The sequence below is a fragment of the Cavenderia fasciculata genome, assembly GCF_000203815.1.
Source record: "Cavenderia fasciculata unplaced genomic scaffold Scf_Dfasci-F-a-11f03.f1-5, whole genome shotgun sequence".
NCBI classification, from domain to species: Eukaryota; Evosea; class Eumycetozoa; order Acytosteliales; family Cavenderiaceae; genus Cavenderia; species Cavenderia fasciculata.
Genome location: NW_004457718.1, coordinates 268566 through 289022, shown reverse-complemented (window position 1 = coordinate 289022; position 20457 = coordinate 268566). Strand labels below are relative to the sequence as shown.

The 20457-nt window shown below is 32.7% G+C and overlaps 6 protein-coding genes across 6 annotated transcripts; 1 reads left to right on the top strand and 5 right to left on the bottom strand.

Moving 5' to 3' along the window:
- Positions 1-26: 26 nt before the first annotated feature.
- Positions 27-5266, bottom strand: DFA_00095 (uncharacterized protein; the record flags this gene model as incomplete). The annotated part of the gene is made up of 6 exons (XM_004357754.1): positions 27-116; positions 257-2583; positions 2665-2962; positions 3287-3340; positions 3366-4828; positions 4873-5266. The coding sequence occupies 6 exons, from the start codon at positions 5264-5266 to the stop codon at positions 27-29; spliced, it is 4626 nt and encodes a 1541-aa protein (XP_004357811.1).
- A 121-nt stretch (positions 5267-5387) lies between these two features.
- On the bottom strand, positions 5388-8497 carry DFA_00094 (uncharacterized protein; the record flags this gene model as incomplete). Its single annotated transcript, XM_004357753.1, has 2 exons — positions 5388-8113; positions 8203-8497. The coding sequence occupies 2 exons, from the start codon at positions 8495-8497 to the stop codon at positions 5388-5390; spliced, it is 3021 nt and encodes a 1006-aa protein (XP_004357810.1).
- A 239-nt stretch (positions 8498-8736) lies between these two features.
- Positions 8737-12041, top strand: DFA_00093 (uncharacterized protein; the record flags this gene model as incomplete). Its single annotated transcript, XM_004357752.1, has 5 exons — positions 8737-8740; positions 8803-9516; positions 9592-9731; positions 10026-10893; positions 10969-12041. 5 exons carry the CDS (start codon positions 8737-8739, stop codon positions 12039-12041), a joined length of 2799 nt encoding a protein of 932 aa, XP_004357809.1.
- Positions 12042-14158: 2117 nt separating this feature from the next.
- On the bottom strand, positions 14159-14583 carry DFA_00092 (uncharacterized protein; the record flags this gene model as incomplete). The annotated part of the gene is made up of 2 exons (XM_004357751.1): positions 14159-14235; positions 14325-14583. 2 exons carry the CDS (start codon positions 14581-14583, stop codon positions 14159-14161), a joined length of 336 nt encoding a protein of 111 aa, XP_004357808.1.
- Positions 14584-14746: 163 nt separating this feature from the next.
- Positions 14747-15904, bottom strand: dcd3A (alkaline dihydroceramidase; the record flags this gene model as incomplete). The annotated part of the gene is made up of 4 exons (XM_004357750.1): positions 14747-15103; positions 15201-15469; positions 15559-15647; positions 15675-15904. 4 exons carry the CDS (start codon positions 15902-15904, stop codon positions 14747-14749), a joined length of 945 nt encoding a protein of 314 aa, XP_004357807.1.
- A 1208-nt stretch (positions 15905-17112) lies between these two features.
- DFA_00090 (ankyrin repeat-containing protein) lies at positions 17113-19859 on the bottom strand (the record flags this gene model as incomplete). Its single annotated transcript, XM_004357749.1, has 6 exons — positions 17113-17784; positions 17828-17871; positions 18081-18437; positions 18514-18718; positions 18807-19119; positions 19201-19859. The coding sequence occupies 6 exons, from the start codon at positions 19857-19859 to the stop codon at positions 17113-17115; spliced, it is 2250 nt and encodes a 749-aa protein (XP_004357806.1).
- Positions 19860-20457: the final 598 nt, after the last annotated feature.

Sequence of the window (20457 nt, the reverse complement as noted above, 5' to 3'; positions counted from 1 at the left end):
TTAGTCGTAACTGTTGGGTTGATTGATCATTCTTTTTCAAATATATCCATTTGTGCATTGTGCCATTGGCTAGAGTTTGGACGCATTTGTAAAAGGCCCCAATGAATTGAAAGTTGCTTTGGTGTGAAATAAAAGGTTTGGAGCGGTGAGGAATATAAGTGAGTGTTTTGATCGTAATCTTTTCAACATTGTCATCAAACCAATAAAATGGACGACCATCATAGCTATAGGTACATATCAATACCAGTTGATTTACTTGTGGATTGTGTTGACACATATTAGCAATATTGGTATTGACAAAAGATAGTTTGGTGACATTGGATGGAAGAATTGATTTCATTTGTTGTTCTGAAAACTCGATGTTTACGTTAAATCCATGACCTGAATCTATAATGATTCTTAGATGTCTGAGTTTTGGGAGTCTATCCAATTTTGGAATGACATCAAAAGAGTTGATAGATACTGATTCTAAAGATTGTGTAATTGGCCATTTACTTGAATCATCATCTTCACTGTTTTGTTGTTGAAAGAGAAATTGGTTCTCTTTGAAAACATAGTATAGTTTTCTAAGAGGTAGATTCTTTAAAGAGCTGATGGATAACCCACTGATTGTGTCAAGTTTTGATATTGAGAGATCCAATGAAGTAATAGATTGTAAACGGCCACTTTGTGATAGAAGTTTATGGATACATGGGAGGGAAAATTGGTTCGTACCCACTGGTGCAAATTTCAAACTTTTTAAATTTGAATAGTGATTGAGATTAAGAAACCGCCAGCTTTTTCTTTTGTTGATAGTATGTGAGATCTCAATTGTGAGAGTTTCAATTGATTTACCAAACAGACAATATGGATTTGAATAATGTTGATGTCTGTTTGATATTTCAGATTCTTGTAAGGGAATCCAAGAGCTATTTACAAGATACTTGGAAACAAATGAAAATAGTCTCTTGCATGAAGTTGGTATTCCAAATCGAAGTTGGTTGATTTGTCTAATTACACTTTCTCCTTTATAAATTCTGATATATGGTAAACGATGCTTATGCATTGGACACATTGATTTGGCTTTGAGGAATTTTTGTGATTGTTTGATATAATCTCCCATTTGAAACTGGGGCTGATTGCTTTGATCAACTAATTCACCTTCAATGTCGCAAGTACACCTATAACTATTCCAAGAGTATCTGACAATCTTTTCAATTAGGTAATAGGGGAGTGTTGGGTTGTTGATCTCTGTTGGTTTGTGTACCACTGTTTCTAGTGTTGTTTCAATTATTATTTCAGGTGTTGGTTTAGTTATTTTGATGAAATGGAGTTGTCTTTTTAATGGTCCTTTAAATATAGCACCTTGATATTCATATCCATGTCTTTTAAAAGAATTAATGGTTTTGTCTGATATTTCCAAATGACAGTAAAGAATGAGTTTCTTGACATTTAATTGATCCAACAAACCAGGAGTTTGAATAATAGAATTAACATCAAGAAATAAATTTGGATTTGGATTTGCACTGAATTTCAAAGTTTCAATAGTCGAGGGGGCAATGATGGGTGGTAATGATTGCAAGTCATAAGGCTGATCAACTATCCTTGTCACGTTTAGATGATCAAACGATGAAATATCGTAAGATGAAGAGGGGGTATAAAAGGTGTGCAAATTTGGCATTTGTTTTGGTGGAGAGATGTTACTGACTTGAATAGTGTTGGCTAGAATGGCTTTGAGCGTGATTGGTTGAGTACACCAACAGCCGGGGAGTAAAAGTTTAATGATCCCCGGTTGAAGAATATCCAATAGTTGTTGTCGATGAGAATTGTGGGGTGGAAATGTCAAATTGATTGAAGTGAGATTATTGAATTGGAAAAGGGACTGTAGATTACAATTAAATTTACTAAAGATTTTGAATGTGAATGATTTGATATTTTTGAAAACACTCTGTAAGTTCCTTAGAAATTTTGGTGAAATATCTCTATTTCCATCTATTGAAAGCTTTTCAACAGAGAAAAATATTGATGTGTTGACAAAGTTTTCAGGTGTACAGGTAAGATTGATTGTCAGTCGTTTTAGTGCCTTGATAGGTAAATATTGGTTGTTGATATGATTCCATAAATCTTGATTGATTGATAGCCTAACATTGGTCAAGTGATTGGATGATAAATAAAGGTTGATTCGTTTGGATAATTCAAGTAGTTTAAATCTCCAATGGTTTTTGTCATTGTTCAATTCAGAAACAAATGGGGCAGAAATATTGATTGAAGGATACAAACCATTCAAATAGTAGTATGCATGCATTGGGCATTTCATTCTTGATTCTTTATGTATATCCATCAATGGTTGATAGACTGGCCACATTTGATAGTAATCAAAAGGAGAATAGACCCCGCCATCGGGTTGCGATTTTAAAGTATCAATTAATTGATGACTATAGTAACAAGTACAAATAGATGATTCAATCCAAAGTTGATCGAGTATTCTACTGACGATTGACCACGGTAATGAATATTCAAGTGATCCTTTACTATAATCAATCATAATGTTTTTGATTGAAATAGATCGTTTGGTTATTGATCTTTCATTTTGTTGTTGCTTAACTTTACAAATTTAAAAAGGATTGTAAATACAAATATCTAAACAATGAATTCATTTCATTCATCTACATTAGTTATATTTACCATCTTGATTATTTTCATCTTCTTCAAAGTTGATTACTCTCTTGTTGTTTATATTAAGCTGATGTGAAGTTGATGATGAAAATTGATCGATATCTTTCCTACTATCATCATTATTTACTTTATCAGTTGTTGAATCCATCGTGTTTATATTACTCTTTCTTCTTTTTGTAATATGTTGTGCTTCTTCTTCTGTTTTCAGATGATCTTTGCTAAACGACAGCATCTCATCGATATTGTCATCGTTGTTTGAACTGCGTTCCTTCATTGTTTCATTATTCATTGATAAAAAGAATGCTGTCTGTAAAGAAAAATAAGAGTGATCGTTGATCTGCAACAATAACACTTTTTATTTATTTTTTTTTGGGGAATTCATCTCGTCTCAAATAAAGCCATTTTTGATGCATAAACTCACCTTGATGTGTATGATTACGATCTCTTTCGGGAATCAAAGGGTAGTTACGGTGAGAGGTAAAGGAATATGTATTGACGGTAATCTTTTGGATATTGTCATAGGTTGGAAATTGAATAGCTTTATGATAGTCAATGCCTATAAGGGTGTGTAAGAATACCAGTTCCCTCACATGAATATTGTATCTAGTCATTTTGGCAATTTGTTGGGTACTCTTGGAATAGTTATTGGTGTACTTGCTACATTGATTACAATCCATGTTTGAATCTTTATTATAATGATTATATCAAACCCTTGATATTTTTGGTGTTATTTCAGGTGTTGGTGTTGTTGTTTTAATAAAATGTAGTTTTCTTTTTGTTGGCCCTTTGAAAACAGAACCTTTATATTCATATCCATGTCTTTTAAAATCATTTATAATTTTATCTGATATATCTGGATAATAGAAAAGAATGAGGTTCTTGACATTCAATCTATCGAATAAAACATTGATTTCAACACGATAAAAATGATCTTCCTTTGACCCTATTTTCAAAGTTTCAATGGAAGGATGAAGGATAATGGGTAATAGAGGACTACCGTATTTTGGTCGTGTGTAATATTCTACCAATTTGGTAACATTTGGGTGATAGAATGAGGAAATACCATATGATGCATAGGGAGTATAAAAGGTGTGCAAGTTTGGCATTTGATTGGGTGGAGTGATATTACTGATTTGAATAGTGTTGGCTAGTTTGGTGCCGAGTGTGATTGGTTCAGTACACCACTGACTTGGAAGTAAAAGTTTGATCATCCCAGGTTGAAGAACGTCCAATAGTTGTTGTCTATCGTTACAAAGATGAGGTGGATGTTCTAAATTGAGAGACGTGAGATTCTTGAATTGTGATAGGACTGATACTTCATATTTTATATAAAATTTTAAAGTCAATGATTTGATATTCTTGAATAGACTTTGTATGTTGTTGAAAACAGGTTGTGGAATTTCTTTGGATCCTGGTGTATAAAAGATTGATAACTTTTCAACCTTTGAAAATAACATTGAGTTGCGGTTTGAAAATAGTTGAAGTTGGTGGTGTTTGTCAAGTGTAAGTTTTTTTGGTGTTTTGATTGGACAATATTGGTTGTTGACATGATTCCAAAGATCTTGATTAAATGATAGTTTAACATTGGTAAAGTGATTGGATGATAAATACTGGTTGACTCGTTTCGATAGAGTTAAAAGTTTAAATCTCCAACGGTTTTTGTCATTTCTGAATTCAGAATAAAAAGGTGTAGAAATGGCAATGTTGACTGGAGGATACAAACCATTCAAATAGTAGTATGCATGCATTGGACATTTCATTCTAGATTCTTTGTACACATCCATCAACTGTTGATAGATTGGGTACATTTGAAAGTGATCAAAAAGAGAACGGGGACCTTTAGATACCAATGAAATAAATAATTGTTCACTATAGTAACAAGTACAAATAGATGCATCTGTCCAAACAAGATCGAGTATTCTACTGATGATTGGCCACGGTAATGAATATTCAAGTGATCCTTTGTTGTAAACTTGTAAAGGATTATTATCAATAATGATGAATGATAATCTATCGTTTGGTATCTTTAAAATATTCTGAATGATTGTATCTTTGGTTTGATTCATTGTAGCTGTTACATTTAATCTTTTACAAATCAATAATAAATCTTTTTTAAGTTTACTCTTTAATTCATTCTCTACCTGTTTTTTAACTTTAAAGTAGAGTAAGTAACCTAATGAGAATAACATCTATCAATATTCAAGTTTGATATATTACTTCTCTTTACATCTTCTTGATTATCATCTTCTTCAAAGTTGATTACTCTCTTGTTATTATTATTTAACTGATTTGATGATGTTGATGCTGATGATCTCTTTCTTTGTTGTAATTGATCAGTAGCACTATTATTGTTATTTACTTTATCGATGTCCTTTGTTGTTGTTGTATCATCGTTGTTGTTGTTGTTATTACTATCAGTCATATTATTCTTTCTTCTTTTAGTCACATGATTGTTTGTTGTAGTCTTAGTATTTACTACTGTTTCTTCTTCCTCACTCTTACTATCCAATAATATCACATCATTCTCTTTATTACTATTACTATTACTATTTTTATTATTTATCTTAGCACTCTTGTTTACAAATTGAAATGTATTCTTTCTATCTTTCATTGTTGTTTGAGTGACAGATGATAATTAAATAAACAATATGCACAGCATTTTTTAGCAAGAGACACAGTCTGAGAACAAGCTTTGTATTTCCAAGAAATGGAATAATTAATTTTATTATTTATTATTTATATTTAGTAGTCGTAGCTGTTGGGTTGGTTGAACTGTAGGGTTGTTGATTCTTCCTTAAATAGACCCATTTATGATTTACTGTGCCATCTGTGTTTATGCTCGTGTAAAAGGTTCCAATTAATTGAAAGTTACTTTGAGGTGAAATGTGAGGGTACCGGCGATTGATATGATGAATGGATACCATTCTAATTGATATCTTTTGTACATTATCATAGGGTAAATAGAATTGATGGTCAAAATAGTAGTTATTGTTGGGTGATAACATGACTAGTTGGTTTACTTGAGGATTGTATTGACTGATTTTGGCAATATTGGTATCAGAGAATGATAGTTTGGTGATGGTGGATGGAAGAATTGATTGGATTTGTTGTTCTGTCAACTCTACATTTCCATTTTGTCCTTGTTCACGTTCTATATCAATTCTTAGATGTCTGAGTTTTGGTAATCTATCCAATTTTGGAATGACATCAAAAGAGTTGATAGATACTGATTCCAATGATTTTGTAATTGGCCATTTACTTGAATCATCTTCACTGTCACCATCATTATTGTCTTGAAATAGAAATTGATTATCTTTCATTTGATAGTATAATTTTCTAAGAGGTAGATTTTTTAATTCTTTGATAGCCAATGTACTTTCTTGATCTAGTAGTCTCCATTGAGATATATCCAATGAAGTTAGAGATTGTAATCGACCAAGTGAATTGATGAATACAGGGACACTAGGTAATTGAGATGGGCGCACTAGCATGAATTTCAAACTTTGAGTATTTGAATAATGATGAAGATTTAGAAACTCCCAAACTTTACCAGTGACTTGATGGGGTACTTCAATGATGAGATTTTCAATTGATTTACCCATTAGACAATACTGATTCGAATAGTGTTGGTGTCTGAGTAATGTTTCGTATTCTTGAAAAGCAAAACTAGATCTCTTGACAAGATGATTTGAAACATATTCGAATAGTCTTTTGCATGACTGAGAAATTCCAAATCTTTGTTGATTGATTTGTTGTATTGGACTATCTCGATGGTATGTATCGGTATTTGGTATATGATTCTTATGCATTGGACATATTGATTTTGCCTTGAGGAATATTTCAGATTGTTTGATGTAATCTGTAATATCTCTAGAGTGTGTACGATTTTCATTGTCTGGTGTAGTTTCAATATCACAAGTACAATAATAACTATTCCAAGAGTATCCAATAATCTTTTCAATTAAATAAAATGGTAGTGTTGGATTATTGATCTCTACTTGTTTGTGTACAACTATATCAGGTGTTTGAATGATTATTTCAGGTGTTGATGGTGTAGTTGTTTTAATAAAATGTAGTTGTCTTTTGGTTGATAACTTTCTTATTGCACCATCGTATTCATATCCATGTCTTTTCATTTGATTTATAGTTTGATCTGATATTTCAGTTTGACAGTTGATAATGAGTTTGTTGACATTCAATTCATTAAAAAATGTTGCCTTTGTAATTAAATTGATGTCTAGAAAAAGACTTGGATCTGCACTGAATTTTAAAGTGTCAATGGTTGGAGGAACAATGAGTGACATTGCTTGAGAGTTGGTACATGGATCCACCAATTTTGTAACATTTGGATGATCAAACGATGACATATCATATGATGCATAGGGAAGATGAAAGGTATGCAAGTTTGGCATTTGATTTGGTGGAGTGATATTACTGATTTGAATGGTGTTGGCTAGTTTAGGTTTAAGGGTAATTTCTTCTGTTGTCCATTCACTTGGGAGTAAAAGTTTAATCATCCCAGGTTTAAGAATATTTAATAGTTGTTGTTGGTCATCAATATATGGTGCAAATATTAAATTGAGTGATGTAAGATTCTTGAATTGTGATAGGAATGGTGTTTTAAAGGCACAATAATTTCTTAAAGTAAAAGATTTGATATTCTTGAATTGTTTTTGTATACTCTTGATATGACTTGTTGAAAAGTTGGTTTGATCAACGATCGATAACTTTTCAACTGTCGAAAATATTGATGTGTTGTTATTGCCAAAACTATCATAGTCATAGGCATTACTGATTGAAAGTTGTTTTGGTGTTTTGATTGGACAGTATTGACCGTTGATATGATTCCATAAATCTTGATTGAATGATAGTTTAACATTGGTAAAATATTTGAATGAAAAATACTGGTTGACTCGTTTGGAGAGTGTTAAAAGTTGTACTCTCCAAATTGGCTTGTCTTTTAAATCGAAAACAAATGGCGCTGAAATGATGATTGACGGAACTAGACCATTTGAATAGTAGTACGAATGCATTGGACATTTCATTCTTGATTCTTTGTATTGATCCAAAAGAGGTTTATACAATGGCCACATTTGATAGTAATGAAAAATACCCAAGTCATTATTGGTTGAGTGTGATTTTACAGTACTAATAAATTGATCGCTATAGTAACAAGTACAAATAGATGATTGCGTCCATAGTAGATCGAGTATTCTACTGATGATTGGCCACGGTAAAGAATATTCAAGTGATCCTTTGTTGTAATCTTGTAAAGGATTATTATCAATCATATTATGTTTAAATGATAATCTATCGTTTTGTATCTTTAAAATACTCTGAATGATTGTATCTTTGGTTTGATTCATTGTAGCTGTTACATCTAATGATTGACAAATCAATAGTAAATCTTTTTTAAGTTTACTTTTCAATTCTTTCTCTTTGTATACTACTCTTTCATCTTTTAAAAATTAAAGAAGATATATATTAGCAAGATAGAATAACAAGCAATCAATCAATCAATCTTAATACGATATAGTTTATATTTACTCTTTTCGTTTTCATCACCTTCTTCATTGTTTATTACTCTCTTGTTATTACTGTTAAACAGATATGACGACGTTGATGATGATGATCTCTTTCTTTGTCGTAATTGATCTATAGCAAGAGTAGATGTTGTATCACCATCATTACTATCAGGTGATTCGGCATTCTTTCTTCTTTTAGTAATACGATTGTTGTTTGTTGTAGTAGTTGTTGTTGTTGTTTCTTCATCATCTTCCTCCTCTTCCTCATCATCATCATCATTATTACTGTCATGAGTACCCTTGTTTCTTTCTTTCATGTTTGAATAATAGAAATTTATGCGACCACAAGAATATTTGAAAAACTTAAGTCGAGTTTGTATGCGATGAAATATTAACACTTTGAATGCCAAAATCAGTTTCAGATCAAAGTCAAAAAAAAATAAAAAACAATTCCGCATTTGGTAATAGCTCAGCGATCTATAGTAGCGGGTGGTAGAAATAACATAATATTTTAATTTTTTTTATCTATTTATATTTTAACATATCTTCATATAATATGTGTACGCTCAACATTATTTATCTATTATATGTTTCTTTATTGCAAAAATACGAGTATTTACAGATAAATCATCAACAGCATCAGCAGCATCAGCAGCAGCAACAACTATGTTTGAAAGTTTGAAGAAAGGTGTAGCATTGTTTCGAAGCATATACAAAGGAGGGATCGAAGCCGAGTATGATGATAATAATCAACTTGATGACAATCATCTACTTGATGATAATCCTTTACTTGATGGTAATGCTATACTTGACGATGAAGATCTAGAAGATGATGCATTTGTTGAACCAGAATATCAAAGATCACATACACCTGTACCAGAAAAAGAAGTAGAGTATTCACAACAACAACAACAACCACCACTAAAACCACGTACCAACTACAAAGAAGATGATTTACAAGAGGAATTTGAATGGTTCAAAGAGACTTTCGATGCCCACATGGAGTTATTCAAGAAGTTTGAAGCAAAAGAATCTATTGAAGCCATTGAATCACCTGAAGAGTTGGAAATCCACCAGAAGTTCAATAGATTTCTTCAAACAAGATTGATTTATGTCCACAAGTTGAATAACAAGAAGAAAAAACAACCAGAAAGTGTCGGTCGTATCCCATTATTCAATAACCTAACGGACTTGGACAAACGTGCATCCAAGTCTTACTATTTTGTTCAAGACACAACCATTTTTGAATGTAAATGCGCTAACAAGGGGAATTGTACTGCTTGCAAATGCAAGTTATATAATAATGGTTGTACTTCTCAATGTAAATGCCCATGTCGTATGTATATAAATAGATAGATAGATGATTCACCAACAACTTGCTAACAAATTAGAACAATTATCACATTTATAGGGGATCTATTCAAAGAGAAATGGACTATTTTAAATAATACAAACTCAGAAGAATTGTCGAATCGAATAACCTATGAAATGGATAGCAGCAATGCATCAGCACGTAGCAAAAACATCGATCAACCATTAACTCCTAGTCAAGTAATAAGCTTGATAATCGACGAATCAGTCATCAACCACATACTCGAGGAATCGAATTTGTATCTCATCCATCGAAGCAAATATGCAAGGGATTATAAATACATCAAGCAACATTACCAACAAATAAGACTTTTTCTCACGAATAAGTCAAAGGAATCACAGCCGCCTCCATCATCATCATCAACAACAACAACTACATATTCAACTTCTAGAAGAAGATACAATGAAGAAGAAGATGATGATAATGATGAAGAAAAAGAGGCTGATACACCAAGGAGAAAAAAGAAATAAAAGAAAAATCAAAGAAAGAGCCAGCCAGTTACAATAATTGATGAAGATAACGAACAATTCCAACCTCCTATTCTTTCTAATACATCTTCATCAACAACTCCCACCACCGCCACCACTTCCTCTTCAAGCTTTGGATCCAGTCTGCTTCGTTTGTTCACACCCTCCCACTCGCAAACATCGACCACATCATCATCATCATCATCATCATCATCATCATCATCATCATCATCATCATCATCATCGACAACATCTACCACATCTACCTCAAATCAAACCAATGCAGTAGAAACTGAGTACAATCAAATTGTTGGAAGAATGGTTGATTTTGAGACTTGGAAGCGTGGGTTTCTATCAACAATGCCACAAGGATTATCTCCACAAGATAGGCTTAGCTTTATTCAAGAACAGTTAGAACAAGAGGAAATACAGTTGGTTGACAACACCAAGTTGTTTACCTATAAACAATTGGAGAATTTCTTTTATATTGCCTTTTTTATGGGTCTTGTCAAACTCCCACGGGCGGAAGACCATTGGAATAGAAAGAGCCCTTTCCATCCTCCATCTGTTATCAGCCCATTAATGTCAAGAAAAAGATTTAAGTCCATCCTCAAATTCCTTCACTATGACGAAGATTCCGTCATTCAAATGATTGAAAAAAATTCAAACAACCACTATATCCCATCATTACGTTTATCAATCGATGAATATATGGCCCCTTATAAAGGCTTGGTAAGGTTCAAGCAGTATGAACCAGATAAACCACACAAATTTGGATTAAAGTATTTCGTTTTATCTGACTCAAATGGTTTTATATTGACCCAATGGCTTTACAGAGGTAGTGATGAATCTACAACAAAATCTGTAACAATAGGTATGTTGTTTTATAACAATTTACAAATATCATCATTATCATCATATGTCTAATCATTATTATTGTCTTATTTAGATCCATCTGTGGTTAGTTCTTTTCCACCAAATAGTCCTCTTAAAATCCCAATCGAATTTGCAGAGTGGGTCAGACAAAAAGTAGCTACAGATGATAGACCATTGAGTCACTATTTGTTTGCAATGGATAACTATTACACATCATTACAAGTTGCCACTGTATTATCAAACTTTAGTCAAAACATCAATTCCAACAACGACGATAACAATCCCAACAATAAGATTCATTATGTAATGACTGTAAGGTCCATTAGACCAACGTACCTTTTCAAAGATGGTTTAGGACGCATGGTACAAAAGGACAACAAGAAAAAGTTGGCTGCTATAGCATTTCCAAAAGAAGACTCTGGTATTCCCCAGGACATTTGTGCCACCGCCATCAATGACAGCAAAGTAACATATTTTTTATCAAATTCCTGTAATCCATATACATTAAAAGAAGGAAAACTCACAAAGCTCGATGTGCAGACTCAATACAATGCAACTACCCACGGAGTCGATCTGTCAGGACAACTATCATCAAATTGTCGGTCATATCCCCATCGAAAAAGCAAATACACACATGTTAACATATTTGCGCAGTTGGATCGTGCAATGGTGAATGCATATTGCATCTTCAAATCCCTTGAAGGCAATAGCACATACCGATTTTGTGATTTCACTCAAAACGTGGTAAGAGATAAGCTTGGCTTGCAGGAGCCTATTCAAAAACAATTGGAACACTTGAATCCAATTACATCAAAAGTATTCCAGGATCAAAGAGATAGGATTAAACAACTGGAACAAGAATTGGCTACACAATCCACATACGTAACCAGTGGAAATGGAGGCCAATATGCTCCCACTTCTGCTGCTGCTCCTCAAACTGTAGTCCACGCATTGGTTCAAGGTGATCTAAATCCTTGTCAGTATTGCAAAGTCCTTGATGTAAAGCGTAGAACAAGAACCACCAAGACTTGTTGCCAATGTAAAGTTAACTTTCACGATGAATGCTATCTTATAGCACATCTCCCAGAAAACAAACTGCTTCTATCGGCAATAGTACATCAACATCAACAACAACGACAAGGATAACTCCGTTCATTCCATCCATCCATCCATTCATCCATTCACCAATAAATAGTTATAAATAAAACCAAAAAAGAAGATAAAAAAAAAGGTAGGTAGTTCTATACTATAGTAACATGCAACTAGCTAGTGCGATAAGAGACACAGGTCAGGTAGTTGAGTGTAAATGGACCAATGCTATGATCGATAATCGTGGCAGATTTAAACATACAAAGACGCAACTGCGGCAATATCTTTAAACAATGATAATTTACTTGAACAGCTCTGTATCTCTCTGCATCAAGAGTGGATTGGAGGAGCAAATAAGTACAAGTAACTCGTGAATGTTATAACAGCAATAGACTTGGTGTTGATTCAGTACTTGACAATATTGTGAACTCTTATTCCTTATCCTTTCTTGTGCATTTGGCACTAACGAGCCACAAAATACAATGATATATCTATATATATAACTATATACTATATGTTCTAACTATACTATGTTCTATCTCTTCATTTATCTTATACTTTATCTCTTTTATTGACTCATAATAAACTTACTGTGGCTTGGTTGGTGCTCTAAAGTCTGCCAACCGACAATTCCTAAAATGGAAATTCATTTTTTTTTTATTTTTTTACGACCCAATTGGGATAGCTGCTGAACGACGCACCTAGCACCCACTACGCACTGCCATCGACTTGACACACCCTCTATTCAAAGTGTTAACATAAAATATTTGTTTATTATTATTTATTTGTTTATTGAATGGTGTGGATCATTGTTAATTATTGGTGACTATCTTTTCTCAGGTAAACCCACTTTTGGTGTACTGTTTTCCCACCCCCAAAGCTTGGATTATGGTACATTGATTGAGAGTCGGTATAAAAGGTTCCAATGAATTGAAAGTTGCTTTGAAGTGAAATAAAAGGCCGAATTTTGTTTGAAGAACCAAATACCATTCTGATGGTAATCTTTGTACATTGTCATAGGGTAAATAAAATTGATGGATATTATGATAGCTGGTGTTTGTGGGTAACAATACCAGTTGATTCACATGTAGATTGTGTTTGCTGATTTTAGCCATATCAGGGCTGAAGAATGATAATTTGGTGACATTGGAGGAAGAATTGATTGTTGAATTTGCTCATCGCGTGTACCATATATTCCATAATTTATGTCAATTCTGAGATGTCTCAGTTTCGGCAACCTATCCAATTTTGGAATGACATCAAAAGAGTTTATAGATACTGCTTCCAATGATTGTGTAAGTGGCCATTTACATTGATCATCTCACTGTCATGATCTTGTTCGAATAGAAATTGATTATCTTTGATTTTATAGTATAATTTTCTAAGAGGTATATTCTTTAAATGGTTGATTTCTATGCGACCCACATGGTCTAGCACTGATTGCCCGAAATCCAATCAAGTAAGAGATTGTAATCGAGACAATGAGTGGAATAATTTGGTTGTATTTTGTATAAAATAGGTAGTATAGAGGGGTAGCATGGTCGTAACGAATTTCAACCGTTGTACATTTGAATAGAAATCTAGATGAAGAAACTCCCAATTTTGATGACTTGAACCGGAGGTATACTCCATTTCAATTTTAAAAGCTTCTATTGATTTACCAATAAGGCAATATTGATTTGAAAAATGTTGATGATAGCTGATATTTCGGATTCTTGGTTGGCAAAGTTGGGAGAATCATTAAACACAACTCTCTTGACAAGATACTTTGAAACAAATGAAAATAATCTCTTGCATTTCATTGGTATTCCAAATCGAAGTTGATTGATTAGTTCAATCATACTTTTATCAAAGTATGTACCTATGTTTGGCGCACAATCTTTGTGTATGGGACACATTGATTTGGCTTGCAGGAATTCTTTTGATCGATTGATTGAATGAGATATTGATTACTTTCAATATTACAACAATTACACCAATACCCATTCCAAGAGTATCTTACAATCTTTTCTATGATGCAAATTGGAAGAGTTGGATTGATAATACCTAACATTGAGTTGCACTAAAATATTTTGGGTGTTGGTTCAATTATTATTGATAATCTATCGTTTTGTGTCTTTTTTAAAATATTCTGAATGATTGTATCTTTGGTTTGATTCATTGTTGCTGTTACATTATCTTTTACAAATCAATAATAAATCCTTTTTAAGTTTAATTTTTAATTCTTTCTCTTTGTATACTACTCTTTCATCTTTTAAAAATTAAAATTAAAGGAAAAAGAATAAGTAAGTAATCCAGGGAATTTTTTTCATTCATTCATTTATTGGTCGATATATTTACCATTATCATCTTCTTCTTCAATTTCATCGTCTTGATCATCTTCCTCATTGTTAATTACTCTTTTGTTATTATTATTAAACTGGTATGATGTTTCCTTTGTTGTTGTATCTTTAGTGGTTCCATTATTATGAGCATCACCATTCTTTCTTCTTTTAGTCACATGATTTACATTATTATTGTTTGTTATAGAGACCTCCTCACTACTACTATCATCATCTCCATCATTAATCTTACACCTTGAATTATTTCTTTGTTTCATTACAATAGTTGATAAAAAAAAAAATAAGACATACTCAAAGCAAGTCAACTCTAGTTCAAAACTCAAAGAGAAAAATAGTAGTTCCTCTAGAATTTGTAAAATTTAAAAATTAAAAGATTTAAACTATTTTTTGCTCTTTTATTTTAATTTATTATTATTTTACTTAGTTTGCCTTTGGATTAGCATAGACTGAAGGAATACCGATAAAAGTGTGAAGAGAGACAGTATAGTTTTTAGCTTGTAAAAGATTACAAATCAAGAATTGAATCCAAGCAAATACACCTAGACCCGTTGCAACGTGCCACACTGCATGTAGCTGTAATCCACGTACCACATATCCATCGTTACAGAATACACGTTCCGTCACCCAACATACAAATCCGACCAAAAAGGCTATAAATGCAAATACGTACAAATAGACATCGGGTGACTTGAGATCATCAATCAATGACAATCCCTTCTTTTTAATCAAATAATAGGAATGAATTATAATATAAACTATTAATATTCCATAACTAAGCTAAAATAATAATAACAAATGAACAAAATATTAATATTATTGTTATTAATTAATTATTTCTTTTCTTATTTCTTTTTTTTTGTTTTTCTTTTCATACTTGTAAAATCTTTGGTTGATCACGAATAATGATAATCCAAACTGAAACAATGAGACCATATGCAATTAAAAGGTATGGCATGACTACACGAAGCCAAGTGTTACCCAAAATACCCCCCTTGAATCTGTATGGTGATTGTTTGTTTGAATCCTCTTCACCGACAGTCATGAGAATGTAGAGCATAATGAGTGAAGTAATGATCATTGGTAATTCATCAAATAATTGGTTTTGGTATAATAATGTTGCATGGAATGCTGATGACCCAATTCCTAAAAAAAAACAATAAAAGAAAATTAAAGATAATTATTTGTTAGATTATCTCTTTTTTTTTTTGGGAGAAGGATGGATGGATACAAACCAACAACTGCAAGTGAAAATAAACCTAGGTTTAATCTATTACGGAATCCATGTTTGTTAATGACCTTTAAATGAAATGCATTATGTCCACTAAAAGAAACCATATTATTTAGATACATTCCATAAACTGCATAGAATGTTATGATGAGCGATGACAATGTATTGTAGAATTCACATATGAATGGGGATACTGTATAGTTTAGTTCGCACCAGTCTATCGAGGCGCTGGGAATTCCTATATAGATAGATAGATATACTAATATTAGTAAAGGTATATCGGCCAATGGATTGTGATGAACAATCTCAATGAATTTCTTACCCCAATAATATTTGGTTTGATCATCCATAATTATTATATTCTATATTATCTATTTCTATATTTCAAACGATTTATATATATATATATACTCTATTCTATTCTATGTTTTAAACTCTAATTGATTGATTTAAATTATTATTAATTTGGTTAGTAAATAAATAATAATTTTTGAATCTTCATCTTTCATCATCATCATATTGTATTTTAAAACAACAAGCAACAAACAACATGGATGAATACAGATGATAGAGATAGATGTGAACATCATCACATCATCCATCAATCGATTTATGACCATGTATAATTATGATGATAGCATTGAGAGCTCGAGAGAGGGTGAGGACGGGTGGGAGAAGGAAGTGTGGTCGTAAAAGAAAAAAGAAATCGGATTCAAGTCATCATAGCAGATGCTCACGAGCATGTTTGAATGTATGTATGTATGCATGTGTGTAGAATAGAGAGAATAATTTCGTAAAGGGTTATATAAATATATAAATGAGGATGTACAAACTCTCTATACTCTATCTCCCTTTAAAGATGAAGGATATGACTGGTCGCTTGATATTTTTTTTTAAAGTAAAATGAACTTACCTTTTTTCTATATTAAATCGTATTACTATTAATCTATTATTATTATGTTGTATAAAGTATCAAAAGGAAGAAAAATGAATTAATAGAGCAAGAGAAGAGAAGAGAAAAAAATAATAGAGTAGTATTAAATAAATAAATAAAAAAAGTAATTAATTAAAACAAATTGTAAAAGAAATCGAAAAGACGATTGTAAGAGAGATTCTATTATCAGAAAGGTACCAAAATGATAATAAAAGGAGGGGGTGAGACCCTCCCTGTCCTTTCCTGTCCTTGTTAATCCAAATCGATTTTCAACAACAGCAGATTGACAAAGCAAAGTAGATATTTTTAAAATGAATTAAAATTAATTATTATTTCAATTTTTATATGTATCTGTCATTTCTCCTACCCGAGAGAACAACAACAACAAATTTTTGGATCTACAAAAAACAATTGTAAATCTCAACTTTAAGTAAAATAGTTTTTGTTTTTTTTAGATTTTTTTTTTTATAAAGGGTTTTTTATTATTTATCTTATCATTTTTGGGGTTTGGATTTCTCTAATATTCCACTATCTTTTGTTTTTCAACTCTCTTTCCAATCTCTTTTATCTTATTATTATTATTATTATTTATGATTATTTTATTATTATTTAATTAATTAATTATTATTTATGATCATTACTATGATTACTATTATTATTAAAAATGTTTAAACTATTTGGAGTTGTAGAGGTTGATGAATTTGAAGAAGAAAAAGTAGTATTTGCAGAATTATTATTGTTGGAATGAATATATTGTTGTTTTAATAGGGTGTCCCAAGACTGACGATGAGCGACGTATTCTTTTTTGAGGATATTTAGCGACGAGATGATATCTTCGCAGGTTGGACGATGGCTGGCTTCCTGGTGTACGCAATCCTTGTAGAGATTGACGAGACCGGCAGGACAAGAAGAGGGTAGAGTTGGACGGAGACCCTCTTTAGAGTTGAGCATGATTTGGAAATCCATCTTGATGTGTGGATACTCGGAATAGGGTCGAGAGTACTCGCCAGTGAGCACACGCACCAACAACTCCCAAAAGACAATACCAATGCTGAAAATATCTGATTTGGTGGTGTAGGGCGATCCCGAGCCATTGGCAACCTCTGGCGAGCAGTAGGCAAACGTGCCACGGATCTTGGAGAGCGTGTCCAAGTTGTCGGCCGTATTAAAACGACTGAGTCCAAAATCACATACTTTACATTCCCAGTCTTCGTTGACGAGGAGATTGAGTGACTTGAAGTCACGGTGAACAATCTGAGGCTGGTTGTTGTGCAGCTGCTGGATACCGAGTGTCATCTGCATGGTAAACTGGAAGAATCGGTCCCATCCAATCTCATACTTGACCGTGTTCATCACATGGTACAGAGAATCGCGACTGCAGTACTCCATGACCATGCAGAGCTTGGGCTCGAGTGATGCTCCGTAAAACTGCACCATGTACGGACTATGAATCGACGCCATGATTTGGAATTCCTTCTTAAATTCTTCCAACTGCGACTGCGTGGTGATGGCCTTTAGCACCTTGATGGCAACCTCTTTGCCGCGATACAACCCCTTGTACACCTTGCCACTCGATCCCTGGCCCAATTTACATGTATACTCTAGGTCGTTAGAGTAGATGATATTCGATCCATTGTGTATGTTGACCAACGTTGTTCGGAGCTCGTCAGACTGTATCGATTCCTTTTCAAAAGAGCCACCGGGTGGTGTCGATTTGTCGCCCTTGGGTGTGACGGGCTTGGGTAGTTTGGTTGGTGTTGGTTGCAGTTGTTGCTCTTTTAATAGCCTACATTGTTTTGTAATTTGTATTCTGTGTCCTTTGGTCACAATCTTTAACGAATCCAATGTTGTATCATCAAGATCCGGTAATAAATCCATAAATATCTCTTCTTTCACAAAGTTTAACCAATATTCTCCCAATTCAATTGATTGTAACCAATTATAAACGTCTAAATTAAAGTATAAATTAATAACCAACAATATATTGTATATTTATCTTTTTCTTTTTCTATTTTCTATATTTACCTTGAACATTCTTTAAAAAATTAATTACTTTTACATTTTGACCTTGAAGTGATAATTCGTAACATGTCTTTTTTTCATTTCCTTTGATATTTGGATCAGCACCTGCTTTTACCAAAACAGATACTAAATCTTCTCTACCAAGACGTACTGCAAAATGAAGTGGACTCTCACCTCTTGAATTTAATACATTTACTTCTGCTTTATGCTATGAAAATTAAAATAATTAATAATTAATACATCTTGTTCTTATTTCTCTTCTTTTTTCTTCTATTTTCTTTTTGTTTTTGACTTACTTCTAATAATTTATTAACCATTAATAAACGAACTGAATTATTAAATATAGATTTATGTAATGGAGTTTCACCATTCTTATTTTGTAGATTGATATTGACACCCTTCTTGAGGAACAATTCGAATGGTTCTGAAAGATTTGGTGATTTAAACTTTTGACAAAAGTAATGTAATGCTGAATTCTTGTCGTCGTTGATTAGATTTACATTGACTCCTTCCTCACGTAGTAATAACATTAAAATTTGATCGTCACAGTTACTTGTTGCAACATGTAATGCTGTATATCCATTTTTATCTTGTTGATTTATATCCAATCTAAAAGTAACAACAATAATTAGTTCTATATACTACCTTTACCTTGTCTTTCTTTTTTTTTTTTTGTTTGTTTGTACATACTTGTTTGTTTGATAGAATTGTAAAATATCTTTAACAATGTCGTAGCAACCGAAACGAAGGGCTGCGCAGAGAGGGTTCTGGTCCATGTGGTCCAGTTCTAGCATCTCTAGTTTAGCCTTTCTCGGCTGTGCTAGTCTCTGCTTGACCTTGGTGAGGTCCTTTGCCGCTATGGCTTGGTGCAGTTTATTTAGTGGTCTGCTCATTGGTGTAGTAGGTAGTGAAGTGCTCGATCTTCTAGAAAAGGCCTCTGTCATCCAAGACTTTCTATCAAGAGATGATGCAGTGGAGGATGTTGGTGCTGTTGTAGTAGTCGTGGTTGAAGTTGTATTAAAAGTATTTAAACTTGTAATCGTTGGTGATGTTGCCGTTGATGATGAAGATGAAGATGTATTATTATTTTGATTATTTTGATTATTCGTCGTCGTTGTCGTTGTCGTACTACTACTACTAATACTATCTTTTTCTTTGTCTTTGTCTTTTTCTTTCTCTTTCTCTTTATCCTTATTGATCGAGCTAAGGTTATAGTGATGTTGAGTTATCTGCAGTTGTGGTTTTGGTTTTACTACTGCTGTTGGTTGTTGTTGTTGTTCTTGGTCTTGTTGTTGCTGTTGCTGTTGCTGCTGTTGTTTGTTGCCACTACTAAGTATATGATAAAACATAATTGAATGTTAGTGTTTGTTGACTTGTATTACTAATATTGAATATTGTTATATATATATATATATATCTCGCGTGCACAACAACAAACAAAGAGAGTAATTGATTGATCTTTATGGTTTAGTTGGTTGGTTGATTGTTGGTATGGGTAGTTGATGACAAAATTAAAGAGTAGTGTGAGTTTTGAATCCAACCAAACCATACACACAACCAAAACACACACACAAACAAAAAAAAAAACAAATAAATAAATAAATAAATAACACAAATGAAGTAAGAGGGAGGGAGGGAGAGTGTGTGTAAAGGTTCTTCTTTCTATCTTTCTTTCTTTCTTACCCAACAAACAATCAATTACATTAATTGATAAATAGTTTTGTTGTTTTCTTTCCCAAAGATGGAATGAATGTAAATTAAACCTGTTCTGTTCTCTCTCTTTGTCGAGTCAAACTCTTTTTTCTTTTTCTTAAACAAAAAGTACTGATTATTTGTTATTTTGTTGTTGGTGTTGTTTTTGCTTTGGATAGTATTGCTGTTATTGTGGTTATGAAACAAAGAGAGAGAGATAGATACAAGATAGGAATTTTGTTGTTGTTTTAAAAA